This window comes from Oryza sativa, chromosome 2 (assembly GCF_034140825.1).
Source record: "Oryza sativa Japonica Group chromosome 2, ASM3414082v1".
Classification (NCBI taxonomy): Eukaryota; Viridiplantae; Streptophyta; class Magnoliopsida; order Poales; family Poaceae; genus Oryza; species Oryza sativa.
The window spans coordinates 35,376,501-35,392,476 of NC_089036.1; the positions used below are offsets into that span (position 1 = coordinate 35,376,501).

General features: G+C 42.9%; 3 protein-coding genes across 5 annotated transcripts; all 3 read right to left on the reverse strand.

The window, feature by feature from the left end:
- Positions 1-1,706: 1,706 nt before the first annotated feature.
- Positions 1,707-3,048, reverse strand: LOC4331115 (uncharacterized). The gene is made up of 3 exons (XM_015767413.3): positions 2,907-3,048; positions 2,704-2,801; positions 1,707-2,615 (listed from the first exon to the last, which is right to left on the reverse strand). The coding sequence occupies exons 1-3, from the start codon at positions 2,913-2,915 to the stop codon at positions 1,964-1,966; spliced, it is 759 nt and encodes a 252-aa protein (XP_015622899.1). The 5' UTR covers positions 2,916-3,048; the 3' UTR covers positions 1,707-1,963.
- Positions 3,049-4,683: 1,635 nt separating this feature from the next.
- On the reverse strand, positions 4,684-10,528 carry LOC4331116 (phospholipid--sterol O-acyltransferase). 3 transcript variants are annotated; one of them, XR_001542886.3, is made up of 17 exons: positions 10,247-10,528; positions 9,577-9,712; positions 9,074-9,218; positions 8,468-8,637; positions 8,316-8,392; positions 7,574-7,787; positions 7,293-7,467; positions 7,005-7,104; positions 6,812-6,906; positions 6,377-6,428; positions 6,234-6,305; positions 5,903-6,071; positions 5,526-5,630; positions 5,350-5,434; positions 5,185-5,267; positions 5,021-5,103; positions 4,684-4,931 (listed from the first exon to the last, which is right to left on the reverse strand). XR_001542886.3 is itself a non-coding variant. In XM_015767733.3 (16 exons), the coding sequence occupies exons 1-15, from the start codon at positions 10,502-10,504 to the stop codon at positions 5,186-5,188; spliced, it is 1,935 nt and encodes a 644-aa protein (XP_015623219.1). In that variant the 5' UTR covers positions 10,505-10,528; the 3' UTR covers positions 4,684-5,103; position 5,185. The 3 variants fall into 3 exon arrangements, 1 of the variants encoding a protein (XP_015623219.1); XR_003240700.2 differs by having other exon boundaries at positions 5,350-5,448; XM_015767733.3 differs by having other exon boundaries at positions 4,684-5,103.
- A 1,211-nt stretch (positions 10,529-11,739) lies between these two features.
- Positions 11,740-15,953, reverse strand: LOC4331117 (very-long-chain aldehyde decarbonylase GL1-6-like). Its single transcript, XM_015769252.3, has 9 exons — positions 15,800-15,953; positions 15,457-15,683; positions 14,721-15,173; positions 14,087-14,471; positions 13,818-13,925; positions 13,033-13,233; positions 12,828-12,926; positions 12,253-12,426; positions 11,740-12,171 (listed from the first exon to the last, which is right to left on the reverse strand). The coding sequence occupies exons 1-9, from the start codon at positions 15,857-15,859 to the stop codon at positions 11,971-11,973; spliced, it is 1,908 nt and encodes a 635-aa protein (XP_015624738.1). The 5' UTR covers positions 15,860-15,953; the 3' UTR covers positions 11,740-11,970.
- Between the last annotated feature and the right edge of the window lie 23 nt (positions 15,954-15,976).

Sequence of the window (15,976 nt, forward strand, 5' to 3'; positions counted from 1 at the left end):
ATGGGGTCCTTTTGTTCCTTCTTCTTACAATCCTTTGCACAAAAAGGTCGAAAGAAATCCTCCCCTACAGTGGCTCCTTCAACCGCAACCACCGCCACAAGGGTGGCGAGGAGCAGAGCCACCGCAATGGTCTTACTCTTAGCATTAGCACTGTTTCTATTGAGCGTAATTGGTGTGGAGTTGAGATGATTTCCTTACCCTGAAGCTCATGTTATATAACCACCAATGAGGCTAACTATATGCATATATATCATCTTTGGTTGTTCCTCCCTTATGACCAGAGAGTGATGAGGTTCTTATGGCATGCATGCTTTAAAATAATTCAAATTATGACCAGAGAGTGATGAGGTTATTATGGCATGCATGCTTTTAAATACGCGAAATCTATTTCGAGAGCGCTCTCGGTTTAGCTCTATAGCGCGACGCATCTCAGAGCCATCTAACTGTGCACGTCGTCATGATATCCATCCACATAGGTGTCTTTTTCCTTTCAAATAAAGTTCACGTGGGTATCTTTTTCCTATTCAAATAAAGTTTCCTCTCAAATTACTTATTCGATCTATAATCCGATTACAACATTGTGTTCGTTACAATTAAATCTTCACAACAAGATCTTACATGATTATGTTACGATGAAAAAATATTTATATTTGTAAATTACTTTTATTATATACATAAGTTACTTTTAGATTTGACTAAATTACTTCTTAGACATATAAAAGTAAATTCAATAAAAGTCCAAAAGTAATTTACATATATTTTAAAAGTAACTTAAAACAAAACGGAAGTAACTTTGTCACGACATTAGAAGTAAATTCGTTGTAGGGATAAAAATATGACTTTTTAGTTAATTCCATAATTTGTGCTGATTAATTTAATTTCTAGATAGAGTCATGTTTTTATCTCTACAACGGATTTACTTCAAATGACATGCCAAAGTTACCTTCGTTTTGTTGTAAGTTACTTCTACAGTATATATAAATTACTTTTAGACTTACTGAACTTACTTTTATAGTTTAAGAAGTAACTTAGTGAAATCTAAAAGTAATTTATACATATATCATAAAAGTAATTTGTGATTTTTCATCAAAATATAATCATGTGAGATCTTGTTGTAAAGATTTAATTGCAATGAACACAACGGCGTAATCGGATTATAAATCGGATAAGTAATTTAAGAGAAACTTCTCTAAGAAGGAAAAAATATATAGATATTGAGTGTAGTAGCTTTTTTTTTTTGGAAAGAATGGTGTCTCTTTTTAGCACTATCTAGCTAGCACTCTCGGTGTAGTCGCGTCCTTTTAAATAATTCAAATAAATAGCTATGTCCTTCGTTGTATGTGTTAACCACTTATTTTCTTGGATTGTAGGATGATGGATCGTAAGAATATGATTTCTTTTTACACTTCTGACCAAAATGAGCAAAATTGCTGCAAATTGTGACCAAAATGAGCAAAATTGCTGCAAATTGTGCAAATTGCAGCCACTTTGAGCTGCTTCAGCCGCAGCCGATGCTAAAAAAGGTCCCAAACACACTATAAATACATAAGAAATCATATCAAAACTTAGCAATATTATCAGATTATCAAAAATTTGACATCGCAAAAATTGATTATGTTGGCTACAAGGCCCTAAACATCGACAAACAAAAGACTCGATGAATGAAATCGACAATAGTAGTATCACAGTTAACAGTCTGATCACCAGACACCACAAACATGCTTTGTCTATTCAATAATGGAGAATGGGTTATCGTTATCCATCCATCGGATAGTAGACAAGAGAAAGATTATCGAATTTAAGCAGAACAGTCCAGGTTCACACACAGTAACAAACAATCAATACGCTACAGAAATCACCTTCTCATTCATAAAGAAGTTAACTACTCCGTAAAAACTCGGTAATTGCGATTGCGACACGCATCATCGCGTCGAATGTATGGTGGTGTGTGTGTCTCTCTCGTCTAGCTCTGCTGCATGGTGGCGTTGCCGTGCCGCTCCATGACCCGCCGCATCGCCAGCGCCGCCGCCTCGCTCGCCCGCAGCGTCCCGCTCGCCATGATCGCCGCGAACTCCCGCATCACCTCCTCCTGCACCTTCCCCCTCGCGCCGCCGAGCGGGTCAGCCGCCGAGCCCTGCTTCGCTTTGGCCGCCTTGTCTTCTTGCTTCGAGGAAGACGAGCCCTCGCCGGGCTTGTTCTGCGGCGGCGGCGGCGGCGGCACGGACGAGGGGACGAACTGCGTGGCCTGCGGCGCGGCGTTGGTCCGGAGCGTGGACTCGAGGTTCTGAATCATGGGCATGATGAGGGGGCCCATGGGGCTGGACATGACCTCGGCGGGGAGGTTGAGGATGTAGTCGGGGATGCCGGCGCCGACGAGGAATTGCGCCACCTCGTTGCTGAAGTTGTTGCAGTTGTGGCTGAGCAGCCGGTACGTCTCCGCCGTGTACCGCGGCGAGATGTCGCGGAGGTAGTCCTCGAACACCTCCCGCGGGATGTGCGTCTCGCCCATCTCCACCACCCGCACCGGCCGCCCGTACGGCGTCCTCCCCGCCGCCAGCGACTGGATCCCGCCGCCGAAGAAGTACTCGTTCCCGTACACCACCACGCCCGTATGCCTACCCAACAAATCAAATCCGATTTAATTTAGCCCAAACCCAAATCCAAAAATCCACCAGATTAAGCCGCCAGATCTGATTCACTCACCAGATGGCCTCGATTGGCTTGCCGAGGAAGGAGGTGGAGAGCTGCCGCGCGAGGCCGTTGCTGAGGTCGTACACGTTAAGAACAACCTTGTACCCTTCCTGCCACACCATCAACACCCAAATCCCTCTCCGCCATTAGCGATTGTTACAGGAGCAGCAGCCAATGAAGAGGACGAGTTCAGGTAGGGGACCGACGAGCCTTACCTCCGCCATTAGCACGCGGCAGAAATCTTAGCAGCAGAAGTAGTTCGGATTTCGCAGCACGAACACGCCGAATCTCCGGGAGAAGACGAACAAAAGCAACCGCAAGTCCGCAACACGCGTGGATCTGGACCAAAGGCGGAACGGAGGCGGGCGAGACGAGGGAGAAATATAAAGAAATAACAAGGTGATTATATGAGTAATCAAAAAGAATTAATGGAGGAAGCTTCTGGAGCCGTGTGCTCCTCCGGGTGGGGAGAAGGGAGACGGAAACGGAGGCGTGCGGGTTTTCGTGGCCGTCCGATCGGGGGATAGGGGGTGACGTGGCGACGGATGGAGGCAGGTGCGAGGCCGCTTTCGTTGAAAATTCCAAGCGCGTCGCGGAGTGACGGGAATCTTCTAGAAGGGGAGTGGCTCGGGTACCGGACGCGTGGTTGGTTGGGAATCGGTTGCGTCCGGCTCAGCTGGCAGCTGGGTCCTCGAGTGTTTGAGGCAGCTTCGACTTCCGAATAAACGTGCTTTTTTTATACGACTTTCGAATTTGTTCTAGCATCAGCATGAATGCATGATGGCGTCCTCTCGTCTCTGGCTCTCTCTGGACTTCTGCAGACATGCGGAATTTTTTTAAGCCGTTTTATCCCACTTCTGTTTTGTTTTTCTTCTAAAATGTATATTAGAAATAAGCTTTGCAAGCAGAATTTATGTGAGTAGTGAGGGAGCCATCATATTCGCGGAATAAGCGAAACGACATATTTGCAAACGAAAAGTAATTTGCGAATAAAACTTTTATATACGTGTTCTTAGTGATCTAAAAATAAAGGCTAGAAAATAAATTTCGATAAAAACAAACCTCAAAATCAGTTTCAAATTTAAGGTTAAAAAAATCAAATTTTGGTTGATAAGCATAAGAATAAATGAAAAGATGAGGCCCTAAGATTGCTCACTTAGAGGCGGTTCAGTTTACTACCATTTTCAACCACACCAAACTTTAGGATTGTGAAGCAATCTAAACACATCTCAAATACTCCACAATATCTTACCATGTCAAAATTCGGTGATTTTCTGAAAACTTCTTCACACAACGGTATGTATATATATATATATATATATATATATATATATATATATATATATATATATATATATATATATATATATATATATATATATATATATGGATATTTGGTATGATAACAAACTATAAACAACATCCATATACTTCTATCTTACCAAAATTTAGCATTGGCCCTGATCGGAAGTGCTGGTTGCAGCAGCTGCAGCCAGTCAGCCCCAATCCAAACCAAAGAGCTGCAGCAGCCAGCACAACCGATCAAGCCCATTATCGAATTTTGCCAAATTTTAGAATTATCAAAATTTGTTAATGTTAATTTTGGTATGAACAAACCCTGCTTCCTACATTCACACAACTTAGCCAAACAGATATACTCCACTCTTCTCCGGCTACTTAAAAACAATCTCAGCCTCTCAGGGAAGAGGGAACACATGCGCTCCAAAAAAGCAACTGTTAAATGATTTTTATCGAAATAAACGGTGTAAATCGTGAAGAGGAAAAGAAAATATAGTTTACCCCATGCACTGAAGTTCACTGATTTAAAATCCATAACAACCGTGAGTACGTAGTGAAGTTTATCGATCACTCAGGCAGGCATGTCACCAATGAATCGCCATGCATCAGTATAGGAGAGCAGTATGCATCTTTAAGGGGAAACGAAATCAGGTAAGAAGTTTTCTTTTAATCAGCATTGGTAGACTTTCCCCAGACCGTGAATCAAGAGAACTTTATTTGTCCAAACATTAACATTTACTCGTAATATATATACATCTTTGCGGTTCATGGTCATGGGGCCTTCACAATATTGGAAAGATACTTCTACAACTGACATCCACTATGGATCTGTTAGAAACACAAACTATACAGTCCTAAAAATATCGTAATCTCCATCTTCAGCCCAAAAATAAATCAGATTAAAAACAATGTATAGCTTCAATCAGTATCCATCAGCTTATCTTCAAAAAGAGAAAAAGAAAACAGAATATATCAACTACTAGCCAAGATGATAATCATGATGACTATAAGAGCAACAATACATGCTCACCTGTTTCTGACTGGACCCTTTTTTTGTCCTTGGTTCAGTCCAACTGAATAATATCATAACCATAAAAATGATCCAAAAGAATTCTGCACCACAATACAGCAGTACAAGTTAGAGCCTTAGAATACCGTAAAACACCAAACGTCATTAAATTGAAGGGCACATACTTCAGAGATATTGTTGCAGGAGGTTAGTCGACGAATTTTTCAGCTTGCAACTCATTCCTAGATGGACATCACCAAAAGTGTACCTGGCATATGGTCACCATAAAATTCAATGTTAATGAAAAAGGATAATAGCAAGAAAAAGGGAATGAAAGATGAGTTGCAGACCTGTATTCACAGTGTTCTGGAAAGCCACATCGAGCTTTTGCATAGTCCCAGTGACAATCGTCATTTCTCAATGGACCTCGGAAAGCTGTTCATGCACCTCTGTTAGTGGCTTTGAAAGTCAAATCAGATGCAGGGGGATTCATATATCTGGTAATAGGAGTTGAAACTGAGCACACCTTTCGTCACAAATTTTGATTTCGCATCAGGGTGCATGTCATGCCACATTTCAAGCCACAACTCACGCATCAGTACTGGCATCCTAACAATGTTCCTGTGATTTGCTGTTAAAATAATAATTTTCAAAATGAGTGTTGTATAGCAAAGGAATGATTAAACTTTAGAGGGGGTTGCATGTTAAATCTGGAGTATGTGGGCACACGCACAAGTACTCCGCCTGAATCACTGTAAATATATGTATATTCTAAGCATAAACTTCTACATGGATTTCTTATTCCCTTGTAGCAAAGAAATGCATAAAGCTGGCATAAGGACAAACATTACGACATAAATATGAAAAAAATGGAGAAAAAACAACTAAAAGATTTGCACCCACCTTTATCAAGCTCCCAGACGGCTGTTCTCCATCCCGGAATGCTCTCAGCATCTTCAAAGTAGGTTATGTACTTCACATGTGGAGTCCTCGTCATGTTTGGGAGTATGCCCTGGCCTACATGGTGGTCGACATTCATCTTTGTTTGTAAATCAGATCCATCATGTTCTGCCTGCAAAAACAGTAGGATGTACAAAGCAGGAAAGGCACATTAACATTGTGATATGCTACAAGGAAACAGTCAATAATTCTATTAGCCACAACAAAACAAATTAATAAACAGGCCTCAAACTCCTCTGCTGAGGATCATATCACTAGGCACATGGTAAAATACCTGCGGAGCCCTAGTTATGTTCACTTTTGGCCCAAGCCAGTTCTTGCACCATGAGAGAGAATTGTAGGATACCTGCCACAAAGTCTTGTTTGTTCAACTCAAGACATTGAATTGACCTATAAAGATACTACAGTAGAACATACCGTTCCGTCTCCGCTGGAATTGTTGGGCTTTCCAGTAACAGAATTACCTGATCTGGAAAGAATAAATTGTGTTACTATTTTATTCTAAAACAAAAGACATAAAAATGTGGCCAGATAAACAGTTGTCCAAACCAGAATTGAACTCATCAAAAGCCAAAGGTTCAAAGGTCAGTATTTTTCGAGAAAACAAATGCACGAAAAGCTATTATCTGTGGTAATTACCATTAGAAACCAGTGCAACTTACTAGGATCTTCATTCAATCAAATTAGCCATGAAAAATGAGTCTGCGAACTACAAATATCTTTTCATATTAAAGCAAAAAAAAATACTGTTCCAGGAAACTACACTAGAAGCAGACATACATAAAGACAGATAATGGATAATTTGAAAGAATTGGACACGAGACTTTCCAACACAAGATGCATGATACCTGCCTTGATAGTAGAGACCCTTCAAATTCATAAATAATATCAGTTATTATCCAGTTATCTGGATATGGTTTTCCACTCGGTGCAAAATAATAGCCTACCTGCTTAACAAAAAAGGCCATAAATCGGTGAATGGTAATGTGGTTCAAAGCAGGCTAAAGTAGAAACTTTAACAATCAAAGAAAAATCCCAATCATACCTCAGTCTTTGAATCAAGCCCATATATGCAGAACACATTCTTTATTGGGGGTCTCTCCCAGGGTGTGAGGGGATTAAGAACTGGATCACCCTGGTAGTACCTGAGATCAACAAAGATCAAAATGTGGGGGTATTAGATACAATTTAATCAAAATCACACATATTTACTTCCATAAGCATATAAAAACATGTAAGTTGGTGGTTTACTTTGAAGATAAATATGTATGTGAAACTGAGAATTACAATTTACAAAGTAGCAGCACTGGCGCATACAAAATTGCAAACTCACTTCTCAAGCTGATGGATAAGCCCTATGCTCTGAGGGTCCCAATCCTTTATGGTTTTAAACAGAGTACCATCTGAAACCTCCCTAGCAGAAAATGACAAAAGAGTTGGCTTTCCACACTCCATGCTGGATGTTATGTTCTCAGTTGTATCCATAATGGATGGGTATGCTTCCGTATCTGCCAGAGGAAAACAGAAAATGAAAGAAAAGAAAAGGTAGACCTGCTCAGTGGAAGCAAAATCTTAATCATAGATTAAAGCTGGGAAGAAATTTCAACAAAGAACCTCGAACTGTAGGAACCTCGATGCTGACAAGGTTTGTGGGCCATCCTGAGTATTCAGACTTATATTCCATTTCATCACATTGCTGTCTGTGGTGGCAACCTCCCTTTCCCTCAAAGAAATGCTTCCAGTATATATTATCAGCTTTGCAATATTCTGAGAAGGGCATGAGCCATAAAGATGAACCAAATGCATTAAACATCAATCGTGCTGTTCCCTGAAAACAATAAAAGCAATTTTAGATGCATAAGAGACAATATAATTATAAGATGGCATATAATGTAACAATTTTGGCAATATATAGCTAAGTACAGATTCAACACATGTGTATCACTCGAAGGTAGAGAATTTATACATGCACCAAAACAACCTCCCTAACTGACTCTAAAACTAGCATGGTTGTGGCACACAACCTGGCCGTGCGAATCGGCTATGAGAAGTAAGGCATTGTTGTCTCCAAGACTCCAACAGTACTAAAAGGTTCCCTTGCACGTGTAGAAGGGCTGAGAGGTTACCAGAACAGTACTCTCAGAAAGGGCAGGGACAAAGAACAAGGGGCAAAAGAATCACCACAAAACCTAGTGAATCCAAAAAGGAAATAAAAACTATTCAGTATTGGACAACCAACAACATACTTAAATTCAACACTAACAATGTTGGAGGAAAAATGTATAAATATCAGAAATATAGCCTCCTGAGGGCAGAGGACACATTATTGAAAAATATATAATTCATAAAGGCTGACCTCGCTGACTGGAAGACCAAATGTTGCTCCAGAAAGAGCAGCTTTAACTGCTTCAGTAGAACCAAGAAGAGGTGCACCTGAAAGCAAGGAAAAATGGCATGACACTAACAAATAACGATGGTGATGAATTAAATTCCTTCTGGTTTACATACCAACTGCAAAGTATGCATGTATATGTTCGTCAAGCCATCGGATGTAATGCTTGGGAGCGATTTCTAGTTTCAACCATTCCAGAAAGTAGCGAAACACATTATTACCCATGGAATGAGCAAACACTAAAGAAGGCCCTCCTCGAAGTTTCAATGCAGTTTCAAAAGTTAACCTGCAGTTAAAAGGACTATGAGCACCAAAATACTATCTTTCCGCATGCAACAATGAATTTCCGACATATCGCCGTGTCATTATCAAGTATTGTATAAACTTGAAGAAAACAACTTTTAATTCAAGTGAAAAGGATGTCATAAAAAAATGAAAAGAAGCAAGTAAAAGCTTATCAATTTCCCCCGCAAAAAAAATTATCAATTTCAGCTTGCATGCACACCAAAGGCAACCAAACCTTTGTATTTCTGATACTAGTACTACTTAGTTATGCGTGATTTTTTGAGGGTATGGAAGGTAAACAAAGTGAGTATATTCTGGTTGATACAATTTAGAAGTGTTTTTACACCAATTATTAGTAATAACATCAAATACTATCGAAAGCCAATGGGCAGTGAGTAAATTGATTGCTATGTGATATGAAGTGAAGTGTTACAAACTTTAATTTATGGAAGTACAGATCCCTCTCCTCAAGCATCGAAGGGGGCAGCCTCCAATCGTATGGAACCGCGATAATGGCATTAGCTTCAATACCAAATTCTACACACCATTTGACCCATTCTTTCCACACTGAAGAAAGAGGACCTGAAAACTTGGCCAATAAAACCAAATTAGTAAGAAAGATTTTTTTTATGGCTAATCATTTTTTTATTCTTTGAGGAACGAGATGGGGAATTCTACAGCTTACCGATGAACATGAATTTGCAATGTAACCTAGCTAATGCTATTATTCTCATGGCAATATCCATTATTAACTCACAAAAGCTTGATGTCAAATTTTATCACTCTCACTTGCCATCGATGGTTTTTTTTTTCCATTGCATGGGAGTTGAAGCATAAATCACAATCTATCACATTGCTGATGAATCGTGCAGCATATTTGTACTCAAAATTCAATAATCCAATCAATACCAAGGAGAATTAAGCGAGGCATATAATTTACCAGTTATATAACCAGGGTCTAACTCTGTAATTGCAGAAAGACCACTGTCAGGCCTTGACTTGCACTCTGGATGATCCGTCTGGTTGTAAGGGTCGAGCAGCATGCATTTGAGCCAGCAATTGACAGCAGATAAGAGCTGCACCATGAACCCGATTAAGTCGCAAGTATGAAAATGAAAGATAATACTTAAATATGACCCCCTACATGTAACAAATATAATCGTTACAGCCTGTTCATTGCACAGATTGAATGCTTCTGTAACAACCTCACCCAATTAAGCCGTATGACGCCTTACAGGAAACAGTCCCAACCATCACACAATTAACAAATATCCCTTTTCCAGTGAAGTAATGACAAACCTCTTCTAACTGAACGTGTCACTAGTTTTAGCATGGTTACGTAGTACACACAACCGATTTAGTCCTAAAAACACTTCCAAAACCTATAACTAGATGGTCACTCAAATCAAGCAGATGTGCAGTCGCACACACGCATCTGCCTGATGGGCCATTGCAAAATTACTTTAATCCATCAATGCCTCACAAGAACAGACCAACGAATCCTAATAAAAGAACAAAAGCACATATATTATCCAGAACAACAACAGTTACTAGCAAAAGTAGCTTTCTGAATATCAGGAGGACAGTACGGAACGAGGGGTGGTTCTGACCTTGGCGGTGTCGAGCCAGACGGAGTCGAGGGGGTTGAAGTCGAAGGGCGAGTAGGGGCAATCCAGCACAGACCACGCGCGCAGCTGCGTCGACGCGAACCCGGGGATTATTATCCCCGAGAGCTTCCGGTAGTCGAAATCCGCGCCGCCATCGCCTCCGCCCACCGCCCCCACGGCCGCCACCGCCACCGCCGCCACCGCCACCGCCACCGCCACCGAACAGGCGAGGTCCCCGCGCCGGAGCCGCCGCCGAGGCATCGCGAAGAACTGACGCGATCTGACGAGCGATTCAGGAGAGGTAGGAGCTGGATGTGTCCAGCGCGTGCTTCCAAGGGGGAGGTCGTGGATCGATCTGGACCGTCCGTGTCGCACGGGACAGGTCAGATCTCTTGCAAACGGACGGTCGGAAATCGGCCGCGTGTGCTCCCCTCCCTAAGGTGGAGGTCGTGTCGTTCAACTCCGACCGAAGGGAGGAACGGGAGGAACGGGAGTCGAGGCCGAGACGCTGTCTGTCTATCGGTTCCATTTTTTTTTCTTAAAAAAAAGATTCATTTTACTCCTTTAAAATATTTTATTGGTTCATTTTACACATTAACTATTGAAAACGGATCACCATACTTCCTAACGATATTTCTTTTTCTCTCTCTATATAAGTCATATTATACAATGAAATTGATAGGATTGAGCACTGAGCATGATTTAAACATTAAGGTTTTAGATTTTAAACAAATAGCGTATGTTCAGATTCAAATTCAGAACAGAATTCATTTTACAACAGAGGGAGAAGAACAAGATACATGAGTTGCAGTAGTGCGTCGAGCATAATTCAGTAGGGTATATCCAGTTTTGCACAGAAGCCCATCTAGAATAGGCAAGTTATACTTTAGATCAACATTCTGCAGAAAAAATCTACAAAGAGAATAAAAAGGTAATCGGGTCATTCTCCTTTGTTTGCCTACGACGCTGATAATAAATGCTTTGATCTTGATTTTGGCGGGGCTTAAAACAAGGCGAGCTGCAACAGGTAGAGCCTATTCATGAACCCTGAAGGGACCTCTCGTATACGAAGGTTGAGGCACTAGCAAACAATTTGATCCTCGGCCACACCACCGAAGATTTTCGCCAAATTTCTTTCGCAAGATCAACCCAACAACAACCATTGCAAGAAAAACGGTTAGATCCAAACCACTAATGAAAGAGAGAATAAACATTGTGAACTGCAAAGAAAACCAGCGACCATACCCAAAAGGGGCCTCCTTGCAAGAGAGGTTGAGATCATCTCGACTAGATTCAACCACATCAGCCACATCTTAAGGAAGCTTCGCCGGATATTAGGAAAAGGACCGCTTCTCTTGAATGGAGCTAGAAGCTCTATAATCAACCGTGCTTGTGACGATGAATGGTGGATATATACATCGATAATCAGCCGCTACCCCGCTACAAGTACAATCGTAGCGATAAAACTGTAGGAAAGTACTCATTACAGTAGCAAGTGGGAAACAGAGAGTATCTCCAAATTAATCATGCTCAAATTTAAGTTATGCTCAAACAATAGATTATGACACCGGCAGAGAATTAACAATACAGCTTGGGATTTTATAGCTGGATATTAATCTGGCCCCATCATAACACACACGGAGATACTCCTATATATCAACCGAGCGAAGAAGCACACACAAGATCACACAATCAGGCCAGGTTGCTTCGATCCGGCCACCGGCCGGTCACAGCCCGCCACGGCCATCATGGGTGATGCCGGGGTGGTGGTGGTCGTCGTATGGCCGGAATCCCCGTGCCAGCGCCGCGCTCCACGCCTTCTGCACGCCGGTGACCCTGCCGCCGCACTCGTGCCCGTCCCACTTCTCCAGCGCGTGAACGATCCCCGCCGCCCGCCACGCGCTCATCACCCTCCTCGGCAACCAATTCTGCGTGCATATGTGTTCAGATTCATAGCTAAAGATAACTATATTCTGAGACGGACGAAGTAAGTGGTACAGAGGGAGTACCTCGCAAACGTGAAGGTTTTCGAAGGATTCAGGGACGAGTAGAGCCGGGGTGCAGTGGTAGACGCAGTCGTTGCGGGCCTTGTTGGGAGGGAACTGCGAGTACGGCACGAAATGGGATCCTTTCTGGGCTTTCATCTGCTCCTCATCCGTCACCCCGTCGCCCACGAGCCACACCTGCATACGCACGCAGTTTCGATTTATTTCATCCACGCCACAACGTCCAGTTACCCACAATGACCCTGTTTGGATCCTTCGGACTATTAAATAGCGCTCTGAAATCTTGCTATTTAGGATTATTAAACGTAGATTATCGACAAAACCGATTCTATAACCCTTAGCCTATTTTGTGAGACGAATCTAATGATATATATTAATCCATAATTAGCGGCTGATTACTGTAGCATTACTGTAGCAAATCATGGATTAATATATCTCGTTAGATTCGTCTCGCAAAATAGCCTAGGAGTTATGGAATGAGTTTTGTCAGTAATCTACGTTTAATACTCTTAAATAGCAAAATCCTGAAGGGCTATTTAATAGCCCTTCGGATCCAAACAGAGCCAATTTTCAATTACCTTGCTGCTGTAACTGCATGACAAAACCAGATGCTCCTGCATTTCAGGCTGCAGCTGCTGCTTCAGGCATTCATACAGCTCCTTATTTACCATCCTCACCTGTTTTTTTGTTCGAAATTAGTTACAGCCAGTAACCTTTTTAATCACCGTGATCGATACTGTTAAGAATATTAACTGGTCGAGTACTGTCATTTTGGTATTATACCTGGATCTCCCGCTTGCAGAGGGACAGGGTAAGAACGAGAGAGATCTTGTTCGCGTTTCCCAGGAGGAGCACATCTTTGGTGCCCTGAGGGATCATGTTGAGAACGGCAGCAACAGCGAGGCTTGTTCCATCGACGATCTTCGTCTTCAGGCTTGGCTTCCTGACGACATATAACTCCCCGTTCCTGTTCAGATCGTACCCCTGCACGTACAATTGGATCGATTTAATTAGCATCGCCTGACATATACCCGTGCAGGACCAAAGCAGATTTATGGGGCGAACATTTGCTAAACACTGTTCCTTTTTCTTGAAGTAAAAAGTGCCACTGTCATATGAACCTCTGGCTGCTGAAATTTATTACTCCATCCATTCCAAAATGGTGTATAAGCATTTATGCACGTTTTCAACTGATGTCCAGATATATTTTGAGAAACATGAAAAAAAAATTCTTATACTGTCTGATGCTAGTAAGGCTGTGTTTAGTTCTTTCTAAAGTTGAAAGTTTGAGTTAAAATTGGTACAATATGACTGAAAAATTATATATATACGACAGGTTAATGTGATGGAAAAAGTTGGAAGTTTGAATCTAAACACAGCCTAATAAATTTTGTAAATCTTGGTAGGTGAATTCGGTCCCATGTAACTACTTGGGGAGCTAGTGCAGAGAGGAAAGAGTGATGCTACGAAGTTGCACCTACTGCTGGTACTGTTACATTAAAGCCGGCGAACAGTGAGAAGGCATGCAATGAATTGGATCTGTCAGGTGGGTCAGCGAATGCATTTACCTGGTTGAGGAGGCCGAGCGTGAGGACTCTCGCGCCACTTGCTTCTGCGTCTGACACCGCTTTCTCTATCAAACGGCTGACCTTGTACCCATCACTCTTCGACGTATACTGCGATTCCATCAATGCACGCAATTAATTCACTATTTCCTCATACACAAAAACAAACATTCCAAACTATACGTATATTTTGTACGAGAAAAAAATACTTAAAGAAATGGAGATTTTGTATGAGTATATTTTGTATTTAAAAATTAGTCAAAATTACGTACGTGGGAGGTGAACCTTGGGATGACCCAGGTCTCGATGTTGAGCTTGTCGAGGCGGTTGGCCTCCGACCTGAAGGTGGAGGCGAAGAGGGAGAGGAGAGGGGAGGCGACGGCGGAGGCGGCACGGAGGAGGTGGCCGGAGGCTGCGGCGCCAAGCGGGTTGGACGCGACGGCGGCGAAGCCGAGGCGGTTGTGGAAGACGGACTCCGGCGTGGTGAGGTGCGTGAGGTGCACCACGTCCGGCCGCCACGCCGCCTCGTCCCTCCCCTGCAGCGTCCTCTCGTACAGCTCGTCGCTTGACTTGTCCGTCGTCCCGTAGATGTAGTCGTACACCGGCATGAACAGCGAGTAGTTCGTCCTGAACTGCGTGTGGTGCAACGAATGAAACCTACATACATACATACACTAATTAATGATCTCTATTAGCAGTTAATTAGTATAATTAATTATTACTCATATTTCTCACTGTACACTTTTTCATATAAAGTATTTTCATGTAAAAGTTCTCCAATATAAGTTTTTTGAATGAAAGTTTTCAGAAAGAAAAAAAGGTGTACTAAAATAACCAACATTGCGCTAAATAGCAATCCCGTTAAATTGTAATGGTATATTTTTAAACAGGTAAATTTATACGTACGATGGGGTGTAGAGGAGATATTTGAGAGGGGGGAAGACGTGGAAGAGGCACTTGGGGACGAGCTCGAAGTTGCAGTGGCCGAGGTAGTTCATGAAGTCGATGTAGACGAGGTAGCCGTTGGCCGTGACGACAGAGACGGTGCCGGTGGCGACGGTGCTGAGGATGGGGATGGCGAGGAGGACGAAGTAGACGACCTCCTCGGCGAAGGGGTGGATGACGGAGGTGATGGGCTCAGTGACGATGGAGGCGTGGTGGTGCGAGTGGTACCGCGCGTACAGCCAGTGGTGGTGCAGCGCCCTGTGCAGCCAGTAGTAGAGGAACTCCACTGGCCCCGCGTGCAGCACCGCCGTCACCACCATCCCCTTTGTGCTCCACCACGGTGCCACCTGCGCCTGCGGCATCGTCGCGCTCACCAAGTAGAACACCAGCGCCGTCAGGATTATCTGGTCATCCCTGCATCCATATATGTAAATATGAAAACCCAAAAAACTTAGAGATATGCTCTAGTCTAACGAAAAGTATCTCGAGGTGTCGTTTCTGATGATTGGATCTAATATTGTCCATCCTGTCCAGTTTGATTCAACGAACAAAAACGATTTAGTACTGTGATATACCGTTACCTTAAGGTACTTTTCGCTAGACTGAAGCAAAATCTCAAAAGATGTAACACCCGAAATTTTCATTTCACCGACTAAACAGTCCCTTAGACGTACACTCAATTTGATCGATTAATTACCAGTTTCTTTCCCTGTCGATTTGTTCGAAGTCGAGGCTCTTGTTGACGATCTTGTGCTTGCTCCGGGCAGTCTGGTGGCGGGAGACGGTGATCCAGAGCTGGCCGTAGAGCAGACGGAGGAGCAGCATGGGGAACACCATGAAGTTGAGGAGGTCTCGCTCCGCCGCGCTGCTCGCCGTCACGAACCTGTACGTGCTGTACGCCGCCGACGGCGCCACCAGCGCGTACTGTAGATTTCCACGTACGCAACAGTCGTTAATTACTCACATTGTTGCAATCAGCTTACAAACAACGTATGGCATCAAATCAAATCTGATGATGACGATAAAACATAATTTAGTACCTTGTAGTTTCCAAGGTTATGCCACGGCCACTGAGTGAGAGGCCCTGGCTTAGAGGCCATGATAGCTAGCTGTGTGTGGTTTGGTTGCAGGTGCGAGACCGGTCGAGCTGATACCGGGCACGCACTTGAGATTGACAGTAGAGAGGAGATGGCTGTGGGAGTGGAGTGTACTCGTTA

Excerpts from the sequence above, each read along its gene's own strand:
- LOC4331115 (XM_015767413.3), bottom strand. Across the intron at positions 2,616-2,703 it reads AAGCCAATCGAGGCCATCTG|GCATACGGGCGTGGTGGTGT; the intron begins GTGAGTGAATCA and ends TTTGTTGGGTAG.
- LOC4331116 (XM_015767733.3), bottom strand. The coding sequence starts at position 10,504 with ATGCCTCGGCGGCGGCTCCGGCGCGGGGACCTCGCCTGTTCGGTGGCG. Across the intron at positions 7,788-8,315 it reads TTGGTCTTCCAGTCAGCGAG|GGAACAGCACGATTGATGTT; the intron begins GTCAGCCTTTAT and ends TATTGTTTTCAG. Across the intron at positions 5,631-5,902 it reads CGTCTGGGAGCTTGATAAAG|CAAATCACAGGAACATTGTT; the intron begins GTGGGTGCAAAT and ends TTATTTTAACAG.
- LOC4331117 (XM_015769252.3), bottom strand. The coding sequence starts at position 15,859 with ATGGCCTCTAAGCCAGGGCCTCTCACTCAGTGGCCGTGGCATAACCTT. Across the intron at positions 15,174-15,456 it reads ATCGACAGGGAAAGAAACTG|GGATGACCAGATAATCCTGA; the intron begins GTAATTAATCGA and ends ATATGGATGCAG. Across the intron at positions 14,472-14,720 it reads TATCTCCTCTACACCCCATC|GTTTCATTCGTTGCACCACA; the intron begins GTACGTATAAAT and ends GTATGTATGTAG.